The 26581-nt window shown below is 30.9% G+C and overlaps 2 protein-coding genes across 2 annotated transcripts in view; both read right to left on the reverse strand.

Annotated features, from left to right (window-relative positions):
• LOC137810573 (receptor-like serine/threonine-protein kinase ALE2) overlaps positions 1–26581 on the reverse strand; it is an 81342-nt gene that overhangs the window by 15870 nt on the left and 38891 nt on the right. The window lies entirely within an intron of this gene.
• On the reverse strand, positions 2443–14535 carry LOC137810569 (phosphatidylinositol 3-kinase, root isoform). Its single transcript, XM_068611912.1, has 18 exons — positions 14338–14535; positions 14090–14186; positions 13621–13717; positions 13268–13420; positions 12953–13159; positions 11416–11594; positions 9759–9906; positions 9169–9264; positions 8479–8614; positions 8270–8391; positions 7504–7698; positions 7145–7315; positions 6845–6982; positions 5933–6087; positions 3459–3602; positions 3218–3365; positions 2959–3139; positions 2443–2618 (listed from the first exon to the last, which is right to left on the reverse strand). The coding sequence occupies exons 1-17, from the start codon at positions 14447–14449 to the stop codon at positions 3002–3004; spliced, it is 2436 nt and encodes an 811-aa protein (XP_068468013.1). The 5' UTR covers positions 14450–14535; the 3' UTR covers positions 2443–2618; positions 2959–3001.

Below are 26581 nucleotides of genomic sequence, written 5' to 3' on the forward strand. Positions count from 1 at the left end.
ACATTTCACATCTAAAACATTTCACATATAGTACTACTGTTGGATGTAGGTAAAAAATTGAAAAATATTTTTTTGACACCACTCATTGCTTCACTCTACATCCCACTAAATATTAATATTTTAATTATTTTTAATTCTTTTAATTTTAAAAATTATTTTAACATTTTTCATTTTGCTTATATTTTTATTAAGAACATTTTTTTTTTTATAAATTTTTTTTTTATAAATATTAATATTTTGTTGTGGATGTAAAGTGGAGTAAAATGTAAAAATTTCATCGCCCTAAAAAATTATATGGTACTGGGAGATTCTGCCTTAGACTACATGTATTCCGTTAGTTTAATTTGGACCTTTTACTCCTCCACTCAATTTGATCTATTAAGACTGAAGTAAAATTATTGATGAAAAAATAAATTAAATAATATTTTTTATTTAAATTTATGAAATTAAGATAATTTTTAAATAATTAAATTTATACAAAGTAATACTTAATCTATAACTTATTTCTTTTTTATAAAAGACTACTTTTTTAAAATATACTTCAACATCAAAATGTTATTTGAATTTATATTTTAAATAATCTTATTAAAATGTTATTTGAATTTTTATTTTAAATAATCTTATTTTAAAACTTAAAAGAAGATACCACATTGAATACGCGACTATTATAATACTCATTAATATCTTTAATAATAATATTCCTTTAACTTTTCTTTATTTTTTTCTTATTTTATTTTTATATTAATATTTTATTTTATTTTATTTTATTATTATAAAAATTTGTGTTATTTTTTATTCATTTCATTCATTTTAAATTCAAAATAATTCCACTTTATGCATTCTCTATCTTAATAATGTGTAGCAAAACTTTGACTAAGGTAATACTCATTATGATTTAAGTCATTTGTACATATAGTTTATTAGAAATTGAAAATCATTTATTAGCATCAAACATTGCATCAATTATAATAACGCTGAATTAATATTAAAATATTAAAAATAATGATAATAACTAAATAACACATAAAATAATATAAAAACATAATAACATAACTTTATAATGTTAAAACCTAAATTTATAACCCTGTTTTATATATTATTAATATTTAATCTACATACATAAAGTTATATCAAGTAAGTTATAATTATAATACTTAACAATTATAATAATTTTATTTTTTTTAATGTTAATAAGAATATGCAAGGAATAAAATAATAAATAAAATTTGTAGTTTTTAAAAACTCAAGACATTATGGATGAGCTATTTTATACAAAATTATAAAGAATCCTTCAATGTTAAATTATGTGAATTATAAAAGATCCTGTAAATTATGTGAATGCCTCCCATCTAAAAATATAATTCATTGATGTAAAATCAAGAAATTTCAAATTAGTATTTTTTTTTCTTATTTTTAGAACATATGTATATAGACAAATTGATTTCAAAATACGAATATACATAAGTTTATAATTATTTTTAATATATAAAATATATATATATGGTAATGATAAAAATAAAATAGTCATTCAATGACATATTACTCATGATTAATATATGAATAGAAAAAAAATGATTCATTTTGGAATTTGTTTGAGAGGGTTAAAAATAAGGGAGGTGACGGTGATGGAGTATATGGAGAGGAAGTGGTTGACGGTAGTAGTAAAAGATAAAAACAATTTGACTAAGTCTCTCTGCGAGTCTAAGGCAAAGAAAAAATAAGCACATTTCATTATATTTTATTCTTTTGTATATAATATTTTTCATGATTAATGTTGATTGAATAATTATGATTAATGTTGATTGAATAATTGATAATGAATTTTTAGTTTATTACTTAATGATATCATTAAATGATGTAATGATAAAAATAAAAGAATACAGATACAAACTGTCTTCCCGCTAATAATAATAATAATAATAGTTTCTTATCTTAGTTACTGAGAACACCGAAAAAGGTACCTAACATCTAATTTCTTACCAACTCTATAAATTGAACTCGTAGGTAGTAGTTTAATGCTAAAGGATCTAACCAAAACAATAAATTTAGCAGATTAGTATATTTTTTCAGGAAGTACCTTTAATTATATGATACAACTTCACATATAATAGTTAATAATTGGATTTGTATATGATAAATACATATTCGAACCAATGACCACTGGATTTAATTGGTTTGGTTTAGAGTATCTGATTGGTTGGATTGACCTAAAGTAATGAACACCTTAACTGGCAAACATCACAGCTAAAGTTATTTACATTACACATACATCGAACTATAGACTATGAGCATGTAAGAGGGTTTATTTACAAATGGCAGAATCAATTTGACCTAAACGAACATTGGTATGATAAGCATTTTATAACTTACGGTGACGCCTTGATGCAACCGTAACCAGAATTTTATTGCTGATAAAAAAAATAAAAACAGTAACCAGAAGAATGAAAGAAAACTAATTTTATTTACATTGTTGCCAACAATATCACACTACATTAAGAATAATTAGTTTAGAAATTAGAAGTCCATATATACATCTGCAGTCAGGGCTTTCTCTGATTGTTGAATTCCAAAGCATACTTTATTTCAGCTGCTTAAAAGCCTAAAGACAGCATCAGGTTCTGGAAACAGGAGATATAGTGTGAGAAAGAAACCTAAAATAACTTGTATTTCAATTTGTCTAGCATGCACAGGTTTTCAGTAGATGAGATCTTTCTGTTTGACAGAAACAACCTTGAAGAATTGAAAATTGCAGCTACTATGACGTTCCAATCAGTTACCGATAATCATATGTCAGCGTCGCACTTTTAAGAGCTAACGGAAGGTGCTTTGGAATGATTATGATTTAAATTAAGAGCTTAAAGCCATACATCAAAACAAGCAGTTGTATACTAATACTAAGTCGGTCAAAGATAACATTTGGGTTCTACCCGTCTTCCTGAGAATAGTAATAAAAAATACCTGATTAATTGGTCAGTGTAATAACACCCAATAAATATTGGGGTTACCGCCAATATTGAGCCCAACGATGGATAGTCTCAACCATCTGAGGGAATAATGCACTCACACTCTCATTAATCAGATCCTGGAAGAAATGTATACTAGCTTCATCGTCCAAGTCCAACCGAAACTTCTCCTGAAGCTGTACATCCATAATGTGAAGGAATAAGAAAAAGTTAACAGTTTATTTACCTATTTATTAAATAATGAGGAATCTCACCTTAAGAATCCCCTTTTCAGGATCAGAAGCTATGTCAGGAATATTGGAACCCGCCATTAAGTAAAATAGATTTAAAATTAGGTTACTGGATTTGCGAAGAATGTTGTATGCTTCACAACAATAGGACTTGAACCTTGTATAATATTGGCTGCATGGCAAAGAAATCAATCACTATCTCACAATTTAAGCTACAAATCACAACAACCTTGAATATAAAGTGAATCATCAATGGGAACTGTACCTTTCAGCTCCACCCATTGCCTCAACCATTTCCTTGCAAAGCTTCATTGGAGGTGGAAATGGCTTAGGATCTCGCCCAAGAATAAAACCAAAATCGACATGGAAAAGACCTCCATCATTTCTAAGGAGGAGATTGTCCAAATGCCTGCCCAAAAAATTAAAGTTCCGTCAAAATAGGGACAAAATCTAAAATTTAGAATAATGTGATGTAATCTAATCTTATTATCTTTCTTCACTTGAAAATGGGGAAACAATCTTGGAATCATTTGTGTTAGTTATATGTATAAGATAGACAAATGGCAGCAGCACTTGATAACCAAATAATAGGAATAACTTTCGTTTAGAAACTGGTTGAGAGCCTGGTTCATTTATTTTCAACCCCTTTTCCCCATTTTAGCCTCTATCTTCTTTAATTGATGGAATGAGTGGGGGCCGTTGTTCAGTGGAAACCTAGGTTTCCAAAAGCACGCTATAGCAGCACAGTGGCCAGTGGCAGCTATTTGAACACTGTAGAATCATGTTTGGTGTCACAGCTGTTGCAGCCAATATAGTGTTACAGATCACAGCCCGTGCGTGCAAATTGTCCATGATAGGGCAGTCTCCCAAAACCCTGAAGATGCTCTTAATTTTTAAGTTTTAACATTACAGGGGTATTTTAAGGATTTTCTTGAGGACTGAACTTATCACGGATTCAGACTCAGCTCATCGAACATGCAGTTCTTCCCTGACTCCACAGGTTCAGTGTCACATCATCGTGCAGTTCCCTCACTCATAATCATGTTGACCATGCCAGGACCAAGCATATGGAGTTTGACCTGTTTTTTGTGTGTGAAAAGGTTTTCAGCAAGCTGTTAGTTGTTCAACATGTTCCAGGTCAAGATCAATAAGCAGATTCACCCACTAAACCTCTCTCTCCCACTCAGTTTCTGCAGCTAATTGGATATTTGCTTGTTTTTTTATTTACGAGGAAAATATAAAGACAAAGACAGAGAACACAAAAACTCGTCTCCTAACATGGCCAATACCCATCCTATCAGCTACCAGCAAAGGTTGTAACTGTTCTGGGCATGCAGTCCACGTCTTCAATCTTTCATCATGAGATGAATTATAATTTGCAAATCAATCAGCAGGGCCATCCCCTTCCTTAAAGTATGTTTGGACAAGATTGTCCAATCCCTATTCTTCAATTCTCTAATGGCTTTCTGAAAACCTTGCAGCCATCCTTATAGTTCTAGACACATCTTACTATAACAGTAAACATTCAGAAATGAAACTTAGCCTCTCACAACTATTCAAACATTACCAAACTAAGTGAAGTACCTAAATGTTTTCAATAAATTATGAAATTTGATTACCAAAAAATACAATAAAAGAGGGTAATACATCCTCTTCAAAATCTGATGAAACAGTGAAACAGTGAAAAACTATAGTACGATAAAATAATAGTAAATACCCAGTTCCTACCAATAAAATACAATAAAAGAGGGTGATACATCCTCTTCAAAATCTGATGAAACAGTGGAACAGTAAAAAAATATAGTACGATAAAATAATAGTAAATACCCAGTTCCTGAAAAAAAAAACACTCAACCCAATTTAGTGTCTGATGAAAAAAATACCAAATAGTTCCTCGAGATTACAAAAATAGCACATTTTAGTCATTCATTTATTTGAGTCAATATTTCAGGGGAGTAATTTGGGCCAGTAATGATTTTCTTCCAAAGACTTAGACTAAATTATTACACATTCACTTATTTATGGAATATTTATGTACTATAAAATAGGCGGAGAATAACTGATGAACTGAAGTGTCCCACATTTGTAATCTTGAGGAATTTGGTTGACTATCTTTAAGGATCAATTGGTAGAATATTATCGAGGAAGGGGTGAACAGGGCATTTACTCTTAAAATGAATGAAGGTCTTCAGTATAAGCATGATCAGATTGTCAAAAAGCCAATTGAAAGAGAAAAATAAATGGGAAAGATTCTGAAAACGATTGTATGGACTAGAGTTCATCTTATAAAGTTGATTACAATAAATAAAAATAATTATAGGAGATTTTATTCTTACATACATCTCTAGATATTTATTATATTTCTAACAAAGCCAAAGCAACGTATCTGGTGTAAGGACTAAAGACAAAAATCTCTTGAAGATGTTAAAGTCATAGAACCAAGACATGCAGATAATTTCATAATAACAAGTCCAACCTTTTCATCCTGGTTGTGAAATTTCTGATAGCTAATAGACCATAAAACACCCAAAAGAACAACTATCCTTGGTTCACATTCACACCCACCCAACTCTCTAACAACCAATTCCCCAAATTCATTGGGGGTGGCGGCCATGGGGGAGGTTGCTCACGTGATCACACCAGCACATCACAATAACAAAATTAGAAGTATCAAACAACATATCAATGCTTAAATAGTTGGATGTAAAATGGTGTGTGATGAATAAAATTAGCAATCACCTGTCTCCGATACCAAGTATATATGTGATAACAGAGTAGCCAGCACAGCTTTTTATAAAAGTTTCAAGGCAGGTGGCTGTGATTCCAAAAGGCCCATGGTCATCAGGATGAAATTTCTGCAAATAGCTTATGATGCTACGATGCTCTGATAAAATCTAGTCAAGAAAAGATTATATATTAGTACAGCAATTACAAGATTGTGCATCCTACAACCAACATGATCATTTATTTAATATAAAAAACTAAAGAGCTAAGCAAATATGTTATTAGTAAATTTCAATATCCAATATCAATTAGCAACCTGACAGGTATTTGAATTCTTATTCCCAACGTGATCTTTTTTAGAACACTATAAAATAAAATCTCTCACAGAAATATTAGCAACTAAACATATAAACTTATACATAAATCAAGTGACCAGGCTAAAACACAGCTACAAAATTCCAGATATTTTAATATTTTCTACAATGTTATGATGCCTAAGTCAATGAATCATTTTCAACTCCTTCAACCAATAATATAAAATAATTCAGTGTAGAAGCAGATATGAAAGTAAAGATAAAACAAGATTCATAAAACATAGACCAAAAGCATTAAATTAACAAGCCTTTTTCTTATAACTTGAATTTGAACATAACTCAACACCATAAAACTGATTTGTAAGATGAAATTGGCACTACACTTATACATTTTATTTTAGTCATATCACTAGTCAGTGTCAGATCTCCAGCATCTTTGTCAGTTAAAAAAGGTAAATATGCTACAACTTATAACTAAATGTTAAGAAATTAACACTTGATGTATCAAACTTAAACCCTTACTATATGTCAATGCAAGAAATCTTCAGCTATGAAAAGAAGCAGCAACATGCTAATACAAGAAACAGCTTTTAAAAAGCATAAATCACCATACCTGGGCCAATGAACGAGATGGAATAAATTCCAACATGCCTTCATCTTGTCCAGTTGCTAGCACCTTGTATGGTGTGAGGTGCAAATCAAGATTTTCCAGCTTAAGTAATCGGTCCATTAGGGATACCATTTGAACAACCTACATAAAACCAACATTTATATAATTGAACTCGTGTTTTCTGAATATCTATCATGTGCGTGAATGAGAACATGGAAAAACATGTATATTTGGTGCGTCAATGCACGCATGTACTCATTTGCATGCATAACAATGAGACAGAAAAAGGATAAGTAGGAATACCAACTGGTCCTGCCGAATATCATCTCCCTTTTTAAATATAATTTTACTAGTTCCACCATTTGTTGTTCTAAAAGTAAGGCGCAGAGGATGCAGTGCACTCTTAAATATTGATGACTCTGAAGGTACAATACCACTAATGAGGACACCAGGTGCCAAAGGTGATCGTATTGGCTACAAGTAAAACATAGCAACAATAAACATACATTTTAATGACTTCAACAAATTCACTATATACAACTATTGAAAATAAAATAAATTGTGGAAATTAATAGTTTGTTCAACATTAATCATTAATTGAAGAAAGTAAGAGGTGAAAACAATAAATGCATACAGCTTCATGTTAGATTATTTATACCTACCTCGTCAAAATAGGTAAGTTCACTGAGAAGACCAGAAAGTAGTTGTCTAAGTTTTTCAATCTTCTTCTGTGTATTACCACGAACATTCCTTACATCTCTAGTGATCGAACACAACTGAGCTGTCAATTCAGTCTGGCGTACCAAACTCTGCCACTGTTTAAACCCATCTTCCTCTCCATTCACACCAGCTGCCATCTAAGACAAATGAGCATAATTGTCATGTTCCGATGTTCGAGAATGAATTACTCCAAAATTAAGCCACACAGATGAAACCATGATGACACATTAAAGAATCTACTTATTCATAGAGTGAAACAATTTTAAAATATGGTGAAATATGAAAATGTTTTCTACAGTAGGTATTAGGTATTAGAAAATGAGTTTAGTCTAACTCAACCCTACAAAACTGACTTGTAAGACACCCCCTCACAACAAGGACTTAACATCTTGAGTGTCCAACAATCTTCATTAAGATAGGCAAACTTTGATACCATATTAGAAAGTAGGTTTATTATTAACTCAATCCTACAAAACTTACTTATAAGGTGAGATTTTCACCCACTTATATACTATAATTTAACTATATTTCTAGTTGATGTAGCATCTCTAACAATAGGAGTACAAATGAAGCCACAACATGCAATCTTTAGAAATAATATTTTCCCAATGTAGACAAGTGGAAAAATGATTCATCATGATAATAAGCATCACAGAAGCAAAACTTTGTAAAGTAAATGGGTACATATTAAGAAAATTGACTCCAAACCTTCATCATATTCTCCTCCAGAATCTCATAAGTGCAGTAAAATCGTTTGGCATATGCAGGATCATAAAGTTCAACAGCCACATACCAGCGAAGAAAGCTTGCCAATTCAATATTGCATAATGCTGACAAAATTCAGGTTTCTTTCAGAAAAAAATCAGATTTAACTAGAATCAGCACCTGAAATAGCTTTTAAACTCTCGTGCACCTACCACGTTGGACAAGGAAATGTGAAAGACGAGATTTGTCAGAACGCTCAAACCGAAGAGCCTGAACCAATTGAAGCAAGTAGCACTGAAGCTCTTCATCATCAGCTCTTTCAAGAACACTAACTGCATAAGCACGGACCTGAAATGAAGCCGTTATAAATGCCCTCATTTGGTTCTTCAAAGATGTACAAATTTCTCCATTTGAATGAAAAAGTAGTTGCAATATTAAGTCATACATCTATAACAACAGTAAGGCAGGGAGTGCAATGTCATCTTTGTTCCTACACTTGGTATTGGAATGCTATGTTTATGCCTTTCTTTGGTTTTGTTCAATTCATGGTTGTATCAAGGAAATTTCTAAGGTACAGAGAGATTGGGCTGATTTGCTACATTTCTTTTCTCAGTTAAGGAAGATACATTATTCTCCCCCCTCATCTCTAGTTGTAATACTCTTCTCTGCTATCTGGTAAAATTTCTTTTTCAAACTAATAATAATGTGGGAAAACTAAAGGAAACTTTCTTGGTTCTTACCACTATGTCTGTTGATACTGATAGTTAAGTATGTTGATAATAAGTGTATTCCGTTATTAATGTGTTGAGGGCATTACATTCATGATTAATGCTTAGATTTCTCTCTGTACACATACACCCATATTGGTTACAATTTTCCCAAAGATCTCTCTTGAAAATTACCTCTTCACTTTCAAAAACAGGAGACAAAAGTTCCAGTGCATCAGAAACATCAATCATTTCCCACTTGCCCATCAATTCTAATGCTTGTTTTGCTTCCTGGATAAAAACAGCATCATAAAATGAAAAACTATACCACGTTTTTAGCAATAAGAATTCAAGGGGGAAAAAAGAAATGAAATAGAGATAGGAAGATAAGATAATGAAAATGTGTTACATCAAGAGCCACTACAGCAAAGCCATTTAGATCTAGATCCTTATTAGAGTTTCACTTAGAGTCTTTCTTGATTAATGCGGTATTATACCCCACATTTGATAATTAGAGTAAATGGTCACACTAATACCCTTTTGAAAACAGATTTTTCTAAAGGAAATATGCACTGATCTTTCTAATTGATTAAATAAACATAGCCAATACACAATGTGTGAGATATGATCACAGCTGCTACAAGTGGAGAATCGGTGCAGAATGCACTATTTATTTATTAACTACTTCAGAAAACCTAACATACATTTAAGTACCACTCCTACAACATACCAAAAATCATTTATCATAATATCTGTTACTAATTTCCACAATAATAAAGGCTGACCTGAACATCACTCCATTCAACACAACGAAGGAACTTTGTAAGAGCCCTCTTTTCAGACATCAAAGAGAAGCGGAATTTCCACAAGAGCTGCCTCTCATCACCACTCAAAGTCCTTGTTGGTGGATATTTTAGTATTCTCTGAATTGACCTGACATAAAGGATCAAATAAAAAGGTTACAGAATGATTTATATGATAAAGAAAAGAAGTACAATATTATAGAGGGAAGAAAATGATATTCATAACAAAACCAATTAGAGAAATGAAAAAGGTTTGTCAGAAGAGATAATACTAACTCTTAATAAAAAAAATCCCAGTACTTACAGCTAAAACTAGACAAATAAGAAAAGAATCCTAATAATTAAATTTTCATTTATCAAACAGAAATATGGTCTAGATCCCTTCAAAACGGAAGAAGCACATGGTCCTGGAAAGAAATACATTATTTCAATTCTTTCACTTTCACATAAATACATTTTCCTTTTCAATTGCAAATTTCCTTGGACAAATCAGACCAAAATTGTTTTACTGAAGTTAAATTATTAAATAAAATCCTAGTTAAATCTGAAATCATTTAGTTTAACCACCCACCATTAAAATGTGGTAATCTAAGAACTATGGTCAATGACACTGACATTATTACATAACAAAATGTCCACGTGTATTTGAAGCGTTGCATCAAATCTGCTATGAACATATCCTCTTTCTGTAGCATAGTGTTTGGTTGGAAGGAAATGGAGGGGAGGGAAGGTCAGGATTTTGTAAACCTTTTTTGTTTGGTTCATTATTTAAGAGAAGGGAAGAGGAATGGAGGGAGCAAAATCCCTTCTAATCTAATTTTGGCTTTCCTCCAATATTGGGGGGATTTGGAGAAGAGGGAAAGTGTCAATCTAAACATTTTAATTAGTTTGAATAAATTGACCTAATTGCTTTTTCGCCTATGTAACTCATTTCTTCTCCTATCATTCTTCTTGCTGTCATGTCCAATTCTCAACCTGCCAAAGCTTCAACTGAGAAACTTCAACTCCAATTCTTCTCCCATCCATTTGCTATTGCATTTAAGTAAATTTCTATCATTTGTCACAAGTTAGTTCCCACTGTTGTGCATCTATTTGAAAACTGTCAGTCCCTTTTCATGGTTTGAATTTCTTCTTAGGCATTCAATATTTTTCATAGCAAATATAAGAACTACTCACTCATTCCTTTTGCCTTTGTATTATGTTTTATTCATGATTGATTGATTGATTAATGATTTGATGTTTGCATTGCATTCCTTGTAAACTGATACATGTTGCAATTATGTACTAATGTGAACTCTATATATGTTTCAATCTATTTTAATTTTGTAAATGTTTTATTGTGTTAGATGGATCACCAAGATTGCTAATTGTCGGCTACTATGGTTTGAATTGCGCCAAAGAGCTATAACTTTTATGTGTTGTTTATTATTATGTTAATAGGATGTCTTGTAAGAGAAAAATTAGTTATAGGCAGAGAGAGAGGGTGTGTGAAGAAATAATGGGTGTAACATACATATGTGCATATGTGTGTGTCACTGAACAAATTAATCATTTCAAATTCTGAGGAGGTAAATCATTTCCAACATTAATCTGATTGATATAACAGGGAAATTACATTTCTACAAAAGTTTAAGCTTACTTCCTCTCATTTGAGCTTGGCTTCAGATCCCTGTCTATGACACCACGAGTCAAACTCCTAGCCAGCTTTAACTGTTTGTGCTCAGAGGGATTTATCTTTCCCACTTCTGGATCCCAGACAATAACAATATCATTGGTTGAAGCTATAGGAGATGGCAACAAAAAATTTGCACCTGATTCCTACATTTTGTAAGAAATAAGAGTTAATGCACATGTAAGATATGTATCAGCGTTTATTATATTCTTGAAGAATAACAACAACTGCATCAATAAGTTCAGGGGTCCCCTGGTAAACTGATAACTTTACAGCAGTATGCAGGGTAGGATACATTGATAACTTAGATGGTCTATGCATCGAGTGTTAACATTCTTTATAATATAAGTTGCATGCAAACCCAAGACTGCATTTTAGGGATGACAAGACTCGGACACGCCTCTTAAATGGTTTGTCTGTGTCGGATACACGTATCGGACACCGACACTCGTAAGAGACTCATATGAAACTTATCCGTAAAGTGTCCAATTAAAAAAATATTTGTTGGATTTGTGACAATTTTAACACGGTTCTAACACAATTTTAAAAATGAAAAATACATAATTTTCTAAAAACTCAAATTTATTGTATAAATTTTTATTATCTTTCTACTACAAAAAAAAACTAAAACATAGTTGTGTACATAAATTTTTATTGTTAATTTATATAATTCATAATTATATAATATATATATTACGAAGTGGACTTTAAGCCTAACTCAACCCCATAAAACCGGCTCATGAGGTTGAGGTTTGCACCCACTTATATACAATGAAAGGCTCTAATCTCTAGTCGATGTGGGATTCCAACACACCCCCCTCACGCCGAGACTGCCAACTCGTGCGTGGGACAATATATTATGGGTGGTCCGATAGCGGCCCGATAGCGGGTGGCACGATAGGCCCAACACAAACACTCGCTAGGATAGGCTCGAAATGGCTCTGATACCAAGTTGAAAGGAATAGAAAGAAATAGAAGGAATGTATTTCTGATGTGTCTTACAAATGTGATTACAGTCTCTATTTATAGACTGTTTTACAATCTACTTAAGGAAGGAAATAATAGGTAATAAAAGACAATTATAATGGTTGTTTAAAGCTGTACAAATCAAATAAAATCAAATCACTAACAAATCTCTCCTAATAAATATAAAATGGAATCTGCACTTAATTACAGCATAATTCTCCTGATTATGCAACAATATATATATTTGTGTTCATGTGTCCTACATTTTAGAGATTATACGTATCTCCGTCTCTGTCTATGTGTCATATCAGTATCCGTGTTAGTGTCTGTGCTACATAGGTTGCTACACTAAACCCAGAGATCATAAATACAAAACCATTTTGTGCCGGAGTATTTCAAATAAGGGGAGGGAGGACCAGTATACCATGTTAACATTTTACTAAAAATATATATACTTTTGTTCGTTAACCAAGTATACCACAGGCAATTTTGTGAGACTAATACCATGGGAAATGACACAACTAAGATGCAATAATACCTGAAAAACAACTCGATGCTCAAAACTACAGAAGTCTACAACCAGGTAATGAGAACTTTCATTTTTCAAGCTTTCACGTTCCTTGATTCTCTCCATAGTTCTAAATGTGAGGCGGTCCAACCAGTCTACTCGCTGAATTTGGCCTCGTTCATACTTGTTCACAAGCTTTTCCAAACGCTCCAACTCCCCACGTTCGTGCCTGGGAACCTAATGATGACAAACCACCAAAGTATGTTTTATAAGACAGAAAGATTTCATCAAAATTTAAACCAAAAAGAAAAACGGCACTCATGCGTGTTTAAAAACATTCACTACCTTTCCAGGTGTACTAGTAGGATATGTTCCATCTGCCTCTTTTCCTGTCCAAAGCCTAAGTTTTTGCTTCCCAGTTTTGAGTTGCTTTTTGTTATTGAAGAGAAGAATTGTAGCTCCTCCAATCAATCCTTCTCCATGTGAAACATCCCAAACCTATTATCCATACATCAACATTACCGAAATAATGAAGCCCGCACTTTAAAGCAAAATTTTGGTAGAACGGAAGCTAATAAAATTCAGACATAACCAGAATTTAGTTCTTGCAACAATTCATAGTTGGCACAAAACAAGTTTTGTTCTATCACTACTTGAAGGAAGCATAAATAAACTTGTAAGCTAAATTTGCAACTTACAGTGAAGGTGAGTTGTGACTGAGCAGTTAAGTCTCGATATTTAGTTGTTAAAGTGATGAGCTCATTCCAACAAAATGGTGGTCCAGTGGACTCCAACCTTCACCAGATAATTTAAAAATATCAAAATTCTCAAATACATTAAAATTTCAATGTAATATTATAACTATTGACAAATTGCCGATTGGGTAAAACATTCCAAAAATTGGTTAACAAACCCCACCCAATTGAATCCAAATCTTTAAATAAGCAAAACAAATGTCATCCCATAAAATTTATTCCTCCAGTACATACTAGCAAGGTTACAGTGATGGGAACACACTCTCTAACACTGGCTTTCTAACGCATTTTCTCCCTTTGATTAAAGTTTATTGAAAGTGTTATCCTAGCATTCTTTAAACTTTGATACCAAAGTTGCGTCACGTGTGAAGTATATACAGGAATCAAAATAGCACAATTAAAAATATAAAACCTGGTTCTGGTGGGAAGGCCAAACGGCGCACCATCAATGTACAACGCACACTCCACATACAACTCCGGGATTATATTCTCCGTGGGGTCATCATTTTCTGCAATAAGCAAATAACACTAAAGTGTGAAGTGCAGAATCATGGAGTTTAATTGATGGACATTTGAGATTGCAGAAGTACTGAAACTGAGAGCAGATAATTGGGGAATTGAATCATGATATGAGGAATTAGAAAAGAGTGTGAAAGAAACCTGAATCGGGGAATTTGGAAAGGGAAAAACTGCCTTCGAGACGCTCAACGCGGAAAGTGACGGGAAGATTGATGTCGCAGGACAAGAAGAAGCGAAACTCGTTACCGGTCATTGGAACTACTTCTTTGTGCTGAACCAGTTTTGGTTGAATCACTTGCACCAAAACAGAAACAGAGTATAATGCGATCGGAATTTGTATTCATCAATTTTTTTAAATTACGAAAATGACCTTAAATAAAAAGATAATGTGATAATAAAATATATGAAACTTTTTTTAATTTTTTTTTTAAAATTGGATTCTTTAATACATTTTTTACTTTTATAACTTTTTTAAAGATATTTTCAGATGTTGTGTTTCAATTTTTTTTAGAAATTATACTTTTTACATTTTGAATTTTTAAATCTAAAATAAAAAATAATTTTAAAAGATAATGAAGTGAAGGTTGAAATTGATATGGTTTTATTTATTCATAAACAAGGGAGAGACTCACCTTTTTGCATTTTTACATGTTCTCCTTTTCGGCCCATTATTTAAGGAATATTCTTTTTGCATCACATTTTTAAAAATCCTAGGGCTTAAAAAAAATTATCCCAAGGTTTCTGAATTAGGCAATCTAAATGCGCTTATGATAAACCTCATTATTAAATTTATACCTATATAAAGATCTCACTGTTTTAAATTATTTTTTATATTTTATTCTAATTTAATATTTTGTTTTATTAATTTATTTTGATTATTTTTACATTTTATAATTTTAGAAGTTAATAAAACAGTTTTTTAATTTTAAAATTTTATTTTATTTGTTCTCACTTAACTGATAGAAGAATAGAGAGATTGATAAGTTAATTTTATTTTGTTATCACGAACTACCAGGAGAGTGGAGAGATTGGTTACTTGTCTGTTTTAAACTGATATTCTTCTTTATTAAATAAGCAGTTTTTTAATTTTTAATTTTATTTTATTTATTTTTACTTAACTCATAGAAAAGTGGGGAGATTGGTGCATTAATTTTATTTTATTTGGTCACTTAACTGGCAGAAGAGTGAAGAGATTGATTCTCCTAATTAAAACAGTTGTAGAAGTAGTTTTTTTCAATTTTTTTCTCTCTTAGTTTATCTCTATTATTTCTCAAATGTCTTGAAATCCAATAACATATCTATCATACATACAAAAATGCGGATGCACATGGGCAGGAGCGCCTATGTTCCTGCTAGTGATGATAGAATAAATTCTAGAATGGGTAATCCAATTAATATTTAACTAGTTTAGATTATTTATTCTAGAACACTTTCATAATCAAATTTATTATTTTGAAATTATTTTTTTAAATAATTTAAAACCTATTTTAAAATGATGTTATTTTTTAAATGCAAAGTTAAAAATTTAGCTTGAAATGTTATTTTCAAAGATATAAAAGCTAAAACCTTCCAACTTTAGTTGTCAAAAACTTCAACAAAAAAAAAAGTTAATTAGTCCTTTCATTTAGATGGTGTTTTGTTTGAGGCTACAAATCAAAATGGTCACCATATTCAATTCACGACAAGGATACAATTGAAAAATATAGAGATTTTCAACACTTAATAAAGCAAATTTTTAATATAAACTCAATTAAACATATTCAATTTATGAGATTTAAAACTTAATTATATTATTTTTTTATTTTCCATTTAAAAACACATGGACATTAACAATGCAAAGTAATATTCACTTTATCCTAATGACAACAAAATTAAACCACAAAGATTCAATTAAAAAATATAAAAAAAATTGAATACTTAATAAAACAATTTTTTTTCATTAAGAACTTAGATTGAAAATATTCAAATAAAAAATATAAAAAAATTTAAATACTTAATAAAATAAATTATTTTCATTAAGAACTTAGATTAAAAATAATCAAATTTACAAGAGAATTAAACCTTAATTAAATAACTGATTATTATTTTTAAATGTAGACTATCACATCACACAACTCCAGTAAAAAAAAGTTATTCTAAGCAATCCAAAATATTTCCAAAACATCTCCGAGTAGAAATGTTCTAAAATTATAATTAGATCCTCTAAAAGCAAAATATCTTATACCGCAATTTTTTTTTATTAAAAAAATTAGGAATGGTAAAGTGGGGCGGGCCGTGCGGGTCCGCGGCTCGCTGAAAAAAACGCGGGGCGGGTTGCTTATTTCAACCCGCTGGCCCGCTTAGGCCCGCCCCGTATAACCCGTAGCCCGCACGGGCCAAGTGCGGGGCGGAGCGGGTTGGCCCGCATAACCCGCATAACTTTAAAATGTATACTTTTTTTTTCACATCCCTATATTTTCTTCATGTAGCCTTATATTTTATATCCCAAAATTTTTAATAACATCTTACTACGCATGTTTTATCGAAATAATATTATGAAATCATCTACCTAATGCATCTAAATAAAAAAAAATCAAATTTTTATTTAAAAAATTATTTTTTTAATAAATATTTCTTATGCGGGCTGGCCCACGGACCAACCCTTATGCGGGACGGGTTGGAAAAATCAACCCACAAATTCTATGCGTGGCGGGCCAGCCCGCATTGCCACCCAAAAAAAAGATATTAGCATTCATAATGAGACTATTTCATGACATCAAACTTATTTTTTTATATTATATCTATTGTAAAAAAATATTAAAATAAATATAGGAATCAAACTTTTATATTAATAAAGACTAAATAAATTTATGCATTTTCAAATAAATGGTATGATCATATATATACACAATGAAGAATTTATTGTTTTTTTTATGAGATCATCCTTTTATGGAAATCATTATCCTAGAGTGCATGATTATTAAAAAAAATCCGAACATAATTTTTAATAACAAAAATAATAGAAAAATATGAAATTTAGATTACCAAAAAATTGCATCTCAAAGAAGTCAAATGTTAATGACACAAGCATTCCGCAATTGAAGATGCTTATGATCCAAGAAGGTCAACAAAGGTATCACTCATGAATCATGATCAACAAAGGTATATACTCATTAAATTCGATTAAGTAATCATCAATACACATTATTACGTTAGAACATAACATTATTAATTATAAGTTATCTATGCTTATATATATGCTTATATATAATGGGAGATTCTCCACATTTATTAACCGCTCTAAATTATTTTCCTATTTTATGCTTATTTAATATTTTGTTTTATTAATTTATTTTAGTTATTTGGATATTTTATAATTTTAGAAGTTAATAAAACATTTTTTTAATTTTTATTTATTTTATTTGACAGGAGAGTGGAGAGATTTGTACGTTAATTTTAACTTAACTGGCAGGAGAGTGGAGATATTGGTTACTTTTCTGTTTTAAACTGATATTCTTCTTTATTAAATAAGCAGTTTTTTAATTTTAAAATTTTATTTTATTTGTTCTAACTTAAAAGTGGAGAGATTGGTACATTAGTTTTATTTTATTTGTAGTTACTTAACTGGCAGGAGAATGTAGAGATTGATTCTCCTATTTAAAGCAGTTATCAAAAACAGTTTTGAATGTAGAACAATTTTTTAATTTTTTTTCTCTTATTTATCTCTCTCATTCCTCAAATCTCTTGAACCCTAATAACATATCTCTCATACATATAAATACGAGAGGATTTATATTTAAATATATATATATATATATAGTAATAGTAAAAATAAATAAAAAATGCGGATTCACTAATTTATAATAATATGAAAACTCTTTGTACTTTAGGCGTACATGGAGAATGCTTGGTAAGTCTTAATAAAATTAATTTAATAAATTTATAAGGTACTTTGACTTTTAAACTAAAACGGTTAAAGTTTATTTATGCTCAAAATGTTAAATTTGATTACATAGGTGCTTCTATCTTTTAAGTGTTGAATAATTTAGTTTTGAACTTAATTTTTGCTTGTATTCTAAATTTGAAAGTGATTCAATAGGTTTTCCAATAATGTTAAGTTTGAACTTATTTTAACGTGATTGTGTTTTGTTGACATATACACATGATATGATAAAAATAGTTCAAAATATTAAGCATCTAAGCTAGAAGTAATAAAAGAATAAAGAAAATATTTAGATAAAATAAAAAGTTTGTAGGAGTGCTTCAACTGTACAAAATGTCTTTTGCTTCTACTCAATGGAAAAGATTGTGTGGAACAAATCAAATGCATAACTATATTAAATTTCGATATTCAAAGCAGAATATGATACGCCAGCACATTGTATAGAGACAAAACAAAAGTATCACTTTCTCCATAATCAAAACTCTTTTGTTTGATTTGCACTGAAAAAAAAATTAGTGGATATATGAATTACATTTTATAAGTATAATTTTAGTTAAATGTTAATTTGCAGCAAGATGGTTCAAGTTAATTTTGAGTGAATAGTAATTTTAGCATAATGATTATATGCATAATGAATCAAAACATGGAACAGATTATAAATATAAATATTATATACATTTATCTGTTATATATAATGAATCATGATTGTATAATTGAGTGTGAGATTAATTTTGTAATATATATCGTTAGAGTTATATTATCTAATATTTATCCATAATAATTATCACATTTATACTAATATTTACCATTTTCTGAAAATAAACTTTTTAAAATAAACCTTTTTCTCAAAAAAAATTAAAATAGATATATACATAGAAATATTTTAAGAAAAGGTAAATATACAAAACATAATAAAATTATTTTTTAATTTCTCAACTCGTCTCTCGTGTAATATATGATTATCACAGTTATTGATAAACAAAACACAAAACCGGATAAGTTAGAGTTTTAAAACAAAAACTTATATATGTATAAATTCAATTATGTACACATATTTTAACTAGATCTCATTCATTTACTATAATGAATACAATTTCAATTCAAATGTTAACATTTATTAGAACTAAGTCTAAATCTCAATCCCAATAACTACCTCCCATGTCATAACTCAACGACATCAACATGACAAACATCTGACTTTACTTCTAAAACTCACTTGCATTGAATTTGACTTAGAGATTTGCACTTGTTATACTATATTCACTATGTTGTTTCTCCAACACAACTACATAAGAACTAAGTCCTCTTATATGATAGGGTAAATCTTTTTATGACCTGCCAAATTAGTTATTTTTTCACATCGCAAACTAAGTCATATGAACATTCATCGACTCTCGCCACCTAATAACAAAACATCCACACATTCCATAATCTAATGAAACCATGGAATTCATACATATACATCTAACTCAATTTAAACACCCATAAATTAAAATTTACCAACCATTAGATTATAATAATGTTCAAATACAATATATTAGTCAAATATAACAATATAGTGAAAAATAAACCAATTTTAACATTTAGAGATACTTAGAAACATGCTTAATCAAATTTAAGAAAATATTTTATCACCCACCAAATTAAGCACATGTTGCAGTTTACCCGATTACCATTTTGGTCGTCCAACCAAAGGCATCAACACAACTAACCACTTTTAGTTGCCCAACGAACAAAATATTACCTCATCAACTATTCCACTAGAAGTTTTTCATAAAAATATTTCGCCCAACAAGAATATGCTCGCCCAAGGACCAAAACATTGAGAGGTTTTTTTATTTAAAAGGCTCGCCTAACAATCAAAGCTCTCGGGTTTTTAATTCCACAAATTTTTCCCAGTGAGAGTGTGCTTGCCTAATGACCAAACCACTAGGAGTTTTTATTTAAAAGACTCTTCTAACAAATCTAGCTCACTTGGAGACCAAAGCTCTCATAGCTTTATTAAATGAATTTCACCTAATAAGCACATGGCTTGTCCAACGAGTCTACATAAAAATTAAGGTGTTTTTTTTGCAAAATATTACACATATTCAAATGACTCAATATGTATTTTTCAATTCCTTTTCTACCTATCATTGAACAAATCACTTCTAACTGATCACAACTTGAACCAGTTGTTCATGTTCAATATTCTATCATAAAACTAATAAACACATTCAACATTTCAAAATATTCAAATAATATAAAATTTAATTTCAAACACAATTCAATCAACACATGAATTCCTACAAAAGTTTCAAAATAATGTGACCATGTCACCTTCACATTCAGATCATCTATCTTAAGGTAATATTGAAAACTAAACTAGATTCCCTTACATGCTTAGTTTGCTCGATACGAAACCAAAAGTTTCAACTCCACAAAACTCACAAGACTAAACTTGTACACAAAAAGTCTTAATCAACATTCTAAATATACCCCTATAATCCTAAGCTAACAAGATTCATTCTAACTCTATAAACCCCACATGCATCCAATTTTCTCCCAAACATGCAAAAATTCTCAAAACTGACTCAAGAAAATAGAGTGAAGATGAACCTACTCTAAAGAAGAAACTGATTAGACATACTTGTTTTATTTTTCACCAGGTTTTCTATGACATAATTCATTCTTCAAAAAGATGGATAAATTTATCAAATTTTCAGAGAGAAGTTAAACAAAAAAAAGGAAATCAAGTTTTACAGAAATAATAATTCTTTCGAAATAAAATTTGAATAATTAATTTGTTTCTACTTATAAATTTTTCACTTTAATATTAAAATATTTATGCCTCCTTTCAGATGTACGATTTCTGTTTTTAAATAATTTATCGTGTCTTTACAAAATTTACATAGATTATATTTAAAAAATTAATTTAAAATTATTTAATATATTGTTTAGCTAAATCAAAATTATATTATATAATTTTCAAAATATACTAAAATTAATATTTTTTATATTTTTATTCAATTTTAATCAAATTAATATGGGTAATATTATAATTTAAGAATTGAATTGATAAAATTTATTTTCATATATAAAATTATTAACGATATAATATTTAATGAAAATACATCCATATAATTTAATCTTTATATATGTATATATATTCTTAGATTGATTCCATTTATAAAAAAAATAATAGAAAATAAAAAAAATTGATAAGATTATGCTGAAGAAAATAAAGGAGATACTAAATTGAATAGAGATGAAATTTTTGAAAAAATTGAGAATAAAATATTTTTTGTGATGTTAAAAATAGTTTTAGTATAAATCAATTTATGGAAAACATTTCTTTTAATTTTTTTATAATCATAATTTTAGTTGATGATTAAACTAGTTTTACTTATAAAAAAATATTTCACTTTTTTGTTTTTACTTTTTTTCCAAATTGTATTTATGCATAAATTATTTAATATTGTACCTGTATAGGTTGAGGGACTCAGATAGTACCTTTAATTGGACGTACAATTGCTGACGTGTTGGTTGTTGAACAAGATGCTTTGATGTCTCTAAATCCATGAGGAAAGCTTGAAGACCTTGTTGCTAGGTGTGTGTGTTGTCTAGTAGTTTTTGACTTGTCAATTCACTCCTTAAGATGATCCAAGTTTATTTGAATCTTTATCTTTTTGAAAAGATAAGTTTTTTAAAAGGCTGTGAGATTTCAACCTGTTGAAATGTCGAATCAACCAATTATTTGAAACTTAGTGGTTTTTAAAATGGCCTGGAAAAGCTTAGCTTTGTTTTGGCTCTGCTATCAAACAAAATCGACTAGTTGTTTCGATAAATCAACTGGTTGTTTTTGTGAAAACCTTAACAGAATTCTGTTAAGTGGTTTGAACTGTTTTAAATGATTCCAACAACCTTTGGTTTTTGGTTTAACTGCTTTGACCAATTGATTAAGTTCATATAAAGGTTGTTTAACGCTTCTGAACTTAAGCTTTGTATACCTAGGTGTATTCTATTCTCTTATTCTTGAACATTGTATTTTTGTGTGTTCTTGTGTAAGGTAGTTTCAGAAAGGTGTTTATGGAAATTGTTGTTTTGCCAAAGAGTGGTGTGTGTTCTTGAGGGGTTCAAGACCATCACTCTTGGTGTGTGTTTTGTATTCTAGGTTTGATTACATAGTGAATTCTCAGTGGTTAGCCGAGGACTGGATGTAGCTCTTGGTTAAGAGTGAACCAGTGTAAACGTCTTGTGTGATTCTCTTTATCCCTATACTCATACATTGTTTTAACATTGTTTTGCATTTTGCTGGTATAAACAACCGGTTGTTTCGTGAAAACAACTAGTTGATTTTCTAGAAACAAACTTAAAATGAACTTGTATTGAGTTGAACAGAAAATCAATTGATTGATTCTTCATAGCTTTTCACTCTACCTTCAATCATTGCGAAAATCTTTCAAAAACAATTTACCCTCTCTTTTTTAGGTATCTAATTCTAACATCGGTGATCCCTTAATTACTTCAATTCTCCTTCCTCAAATGTTGATGCTCGATCGGTCAGGGGGTTACCTGCAAAAGGTAATCTGACGCTCAAGTAAGTGTTCTAGTTTAAAAGTGTATTCTGGTTAAATGGGGAAAATGTACTTTACTCCTCCACAAAGGGATTTCTTAATAGTATTGGTTTATGGGTTCTAGCTCTGATGGGTCATATATCAGTTATTATTTGACATGCATCATGGTCTCGCATTATCAGGGGCGTGCATCTTTCAATTAATCTATTTTAGCTAGTTTGTCGAAGATATTCCTGTGTATTTCGGGATGCGCCTTGACTCATTCAACGCTACTTGTAACTGTTGTTACTCATTGCATTTCTTATGTTATTTGACTTGGGTAGTCAGTCACCAGGACCGAGACTGGTTCGTCCGGTACACTTGCCCCTTAGGCTCGGAGAAACTAATTTCTAAAGAGTAAGAGATGACTATTGGAGTTCCCGAGGTGAGATATGACCGTTTGAGAGCATTAAGTGATTGGCAAAGATGTGACATTTTTCTTTTTTAGAATAAAGTCGTCGTTTACTGAACATTGTTTATTCAGATCTATCTGACGGCTGAGATTTTGTGTCGTTTTGTATGTCGAATGATGGATATGGATCTAACGGCTCTGAACGGATGACACAACAACCTCTTTCCTCTTTGATTACCTATAAATAGTGTTGCATTTGAACGTAGTAGGGTTTATGTTTTCTTCGCTACTAGAGTTTATGTTGTGTGCTCCGAGTGTCGAGTGTTTCAACTTACTTTCACTCTTCGTACATTATTCAGGTTAGTCATGTCTTCTACTTCTGACTCCTCTAATAGTGTTGTAAATATTGAGTCATTTGATGTTACCCGCACTGCATTTGGTAGTGCGAGAAACGTGAGTGACTCAGACGACTCTAAATTAAACGGTCTGAGTTACGAGTGGGTTGATCCACGCGTCTTGGATATCCCTACTTGCTTCAGGGATCCCAATAATTTGGATAAATTTTTATCCAAAGTAATCTTCTTAAAACCGGATTCACCCTTGGACGCGCTGATGACCGATATTTTATTTCAAAGTAGTCTTCTTGAAATATCATGTCAACACTTCATTCCATAATTGTTTTAACTCCTTAATCAATGGTTGCAAATACACATCAATTTTACCTTTCGGGCTATGTGGCCTAGGGCCCCGAGATAGTTAATATAAAAAACATAAAATGAGTATTCATACATAATTTTGGAGGACGATTGTAAGGAGTGATAATTATCGGCCAACAAGAATAATGTGGAGTCGAATTATTAAAAGGTGAAAAACCATCAGAACATAAAGCTAACCTTATATTTCTTGGTTCAACTGCAAATTCAGGATACATTGTATCAAAATGTTTCTAAGCTTCACCATCAGATGGATGACACAACACCCCAGGTTCTCGTCTATTTTCATGATGCCACCTCATATGTGGAGCATAACTCATGGAGGCATATAATACCTTAAGCCTAGGAATGAGAGGTAAATAATGCATTCTTTTAATAGGAACCTCTTTGTATTTATCTCTACCAACACCTCATATCTAAAAATGTGGTTTGTGACAAAATCTGCATTCTTTTAACTTCATTTCTTCATCAGTGTAAAATAACATACAACCATCAACACAATAGTTAATTATTATTTTTTTGTGTAGTTAAACCAAGTTTTGAGACTAATTTTTTGGTCATATAGAAATCTTTAGGAATAAGATTAACAATAGGATGTGTCTCTTTCATAAGAGCTAATGTTTGATCACAATATCTTTGACACATGTTTTCCTCTGATTTAATTGTCAAAAATCTAACAAAAGATAATTTAGTGTGATTATTACATCTGGGTCATAATGGTTTTTTGGGTTGCATCTAATAGTTTGTAAAACTTTTGGGCTTCTATCTTTGAAGTCTCATTCATACTTGGAGAGTCATCCATTTATTGATCATGATCTATTTCATACTCTAGACCAGCAACATCATAAACCATGTTTTCAAATTTATTGAGGTGTTCCTCATGTGTAATGAAAATCTCAAGACTAGTATCTATGCATATATTTGGGTCACTTTCTCCGTGACATGTCCAATACCAATATTCAGGAATGAATCATTTCTTATAAAGATGAACTTTAACTTCTTCAAAATGGAAGGACTTTAGATTTTTTTTCACTTAGAACAAGGAACCCTTATTTTTCTATTTGACAAATTCGTTTCTTCACATGCATAGTACACAAATTCATTTACTCCTTTTAAAAATGCATCTTTATATCCCCTTCTATTAGACATAAATCTATTATGCATCCAAGTTTGATTTTGACAAATATCCATAATCTGTCGTATAACACAATGCATCCTTCAACTATAAAAGAAAGTCTTATAATATGTCGTTGCTTAATTTATTTGAGAACAATAAACTATATCCCCTAAACCATGAACATAAAGAAAATCACAAAGAAAAATACAACGACCAAAATAAAAAAATGTCTAACCTTTTTTGATGGATTTGTGCCTTCATATTTTCGGAATTGTTGATGAGTTGCGGAAGCTACACGAATTGGAGATGGAACAAGGTCCTCCTAAGAGTGGTGGTGACCTTGAAGGTGCATGATAGGTAGAATTTGAGAGTGGTGAGGCCAACTCTACATGGAAAGGGCGAATTTGTGAAGATTAAAAGCCTAGGAGGTTTTGGACAAAGAGTGATATTGGCACAGTTTTGGCAGCAATTCACTCATGTATTAATCTTACAAAATGAGATCCAAGCACCTCAATTTATAGTGTTTAGAGGGCTGGAAATTCAAAAGAAAGTGGAAGGAAATTCAAATGAATTCCCTCCCAAAAATGAAGCCTAAATGACCACATGGGGAGGGGTGTGTCTAGTTTGTATGCTTACCCCCTCCATGGGCTTTCTAGACCGACCTTGGTAAATTTAGAGGTTTTTAAAAACTCTGAGTTTACCTAGGTTGGTGTTTTAGGTGCCAAAATTAATTCTAAGAAAAATTACAAATAAAGTTCCTATGCTAATTTTGACAAGAAATTAAAGTTTACTCTACACTAGAGTTTATGACATGTAGAATGCGTCCTCTTGACCCCTTTTTGACCATAACTCTAGTGGTTGCCTCAATTTGACATTTTGGTGGCCTTTCAATGGATTGGTGTCGGGGCCTCTTCCATTATCCCCTTCTTCTTGAAAAGGATTTGTCCTTAAATCCAAGGCTTCGTCCTCGTCATTAGTAGGGGGATGTATGTGGCTAGATGGTGTCCATCATCTCCTCCTTTTTGAGAAAATCTATCCTCAGATCCACAAGGTTGATCTCGGATAGCAGCCTTTTGCTTTGACAACTATGCTCGTCCTCCCGGATCAAATGTCCATCTATGAGAGTCATCAAACAAAGCAAATGAGTTAGTTTGATCAGTTGTATAAAAATCAATTCTATTAAGTTGCCATGCCTTTTGTTTTTCTATTTTTTTTGGCAACTTAGCATAATATTTCTCTATTTGTTGTTGTATTTGTTCTTTAATCCTCTCATGCATCTTTTTAACAAATTCAGTTTTTGTTATTCCTTCCTTAGGCACAAATTCTTATGGATTAGGAAATGGTAACAAATCAAAAAGGAAAAGAGGATTAAGCCCACACACAACCTCAAATGGAGAAATATTAGTAGTTATATGAGCTACCCTATTGTATTCAAACTCAATATGGAAAAGATACTCATCCCTAGAGTTGTGGTTGTCTCTCATGATTACCCTAGGCATAGTAGAAATAGCTATATTTTCAACTTTGTTTTGACCATTCGTTTGAGGATGACTAGAAATTGAAAATTTCAACTTAGTTCTAAATATTTCCAAAAGAGTCCTCAAAGGATGGCATATAACTTTTGGACCTCTATAAAAAACTATGTTTTTAGGTAATCCATGAAATCTTACCACTTCTCTAAAGAAG

The sequence above is a fragment of the Phaseolus vulgaris genome, chromosome 2 (genome assembly GCF_000499845.2).
Source record: "Phaseolus vulgaris cultivar G19833 chromosome 2, P. vulgaris v2.0, whole genome shotgun sequence".
Classification (NCBI taxonomy): Eukaryota; Viridiplantae; Streptophyta; class Magnoliopsida; order Fabales; family Fabaceae; genus Phaseolus; species Phaseolus vulgaris.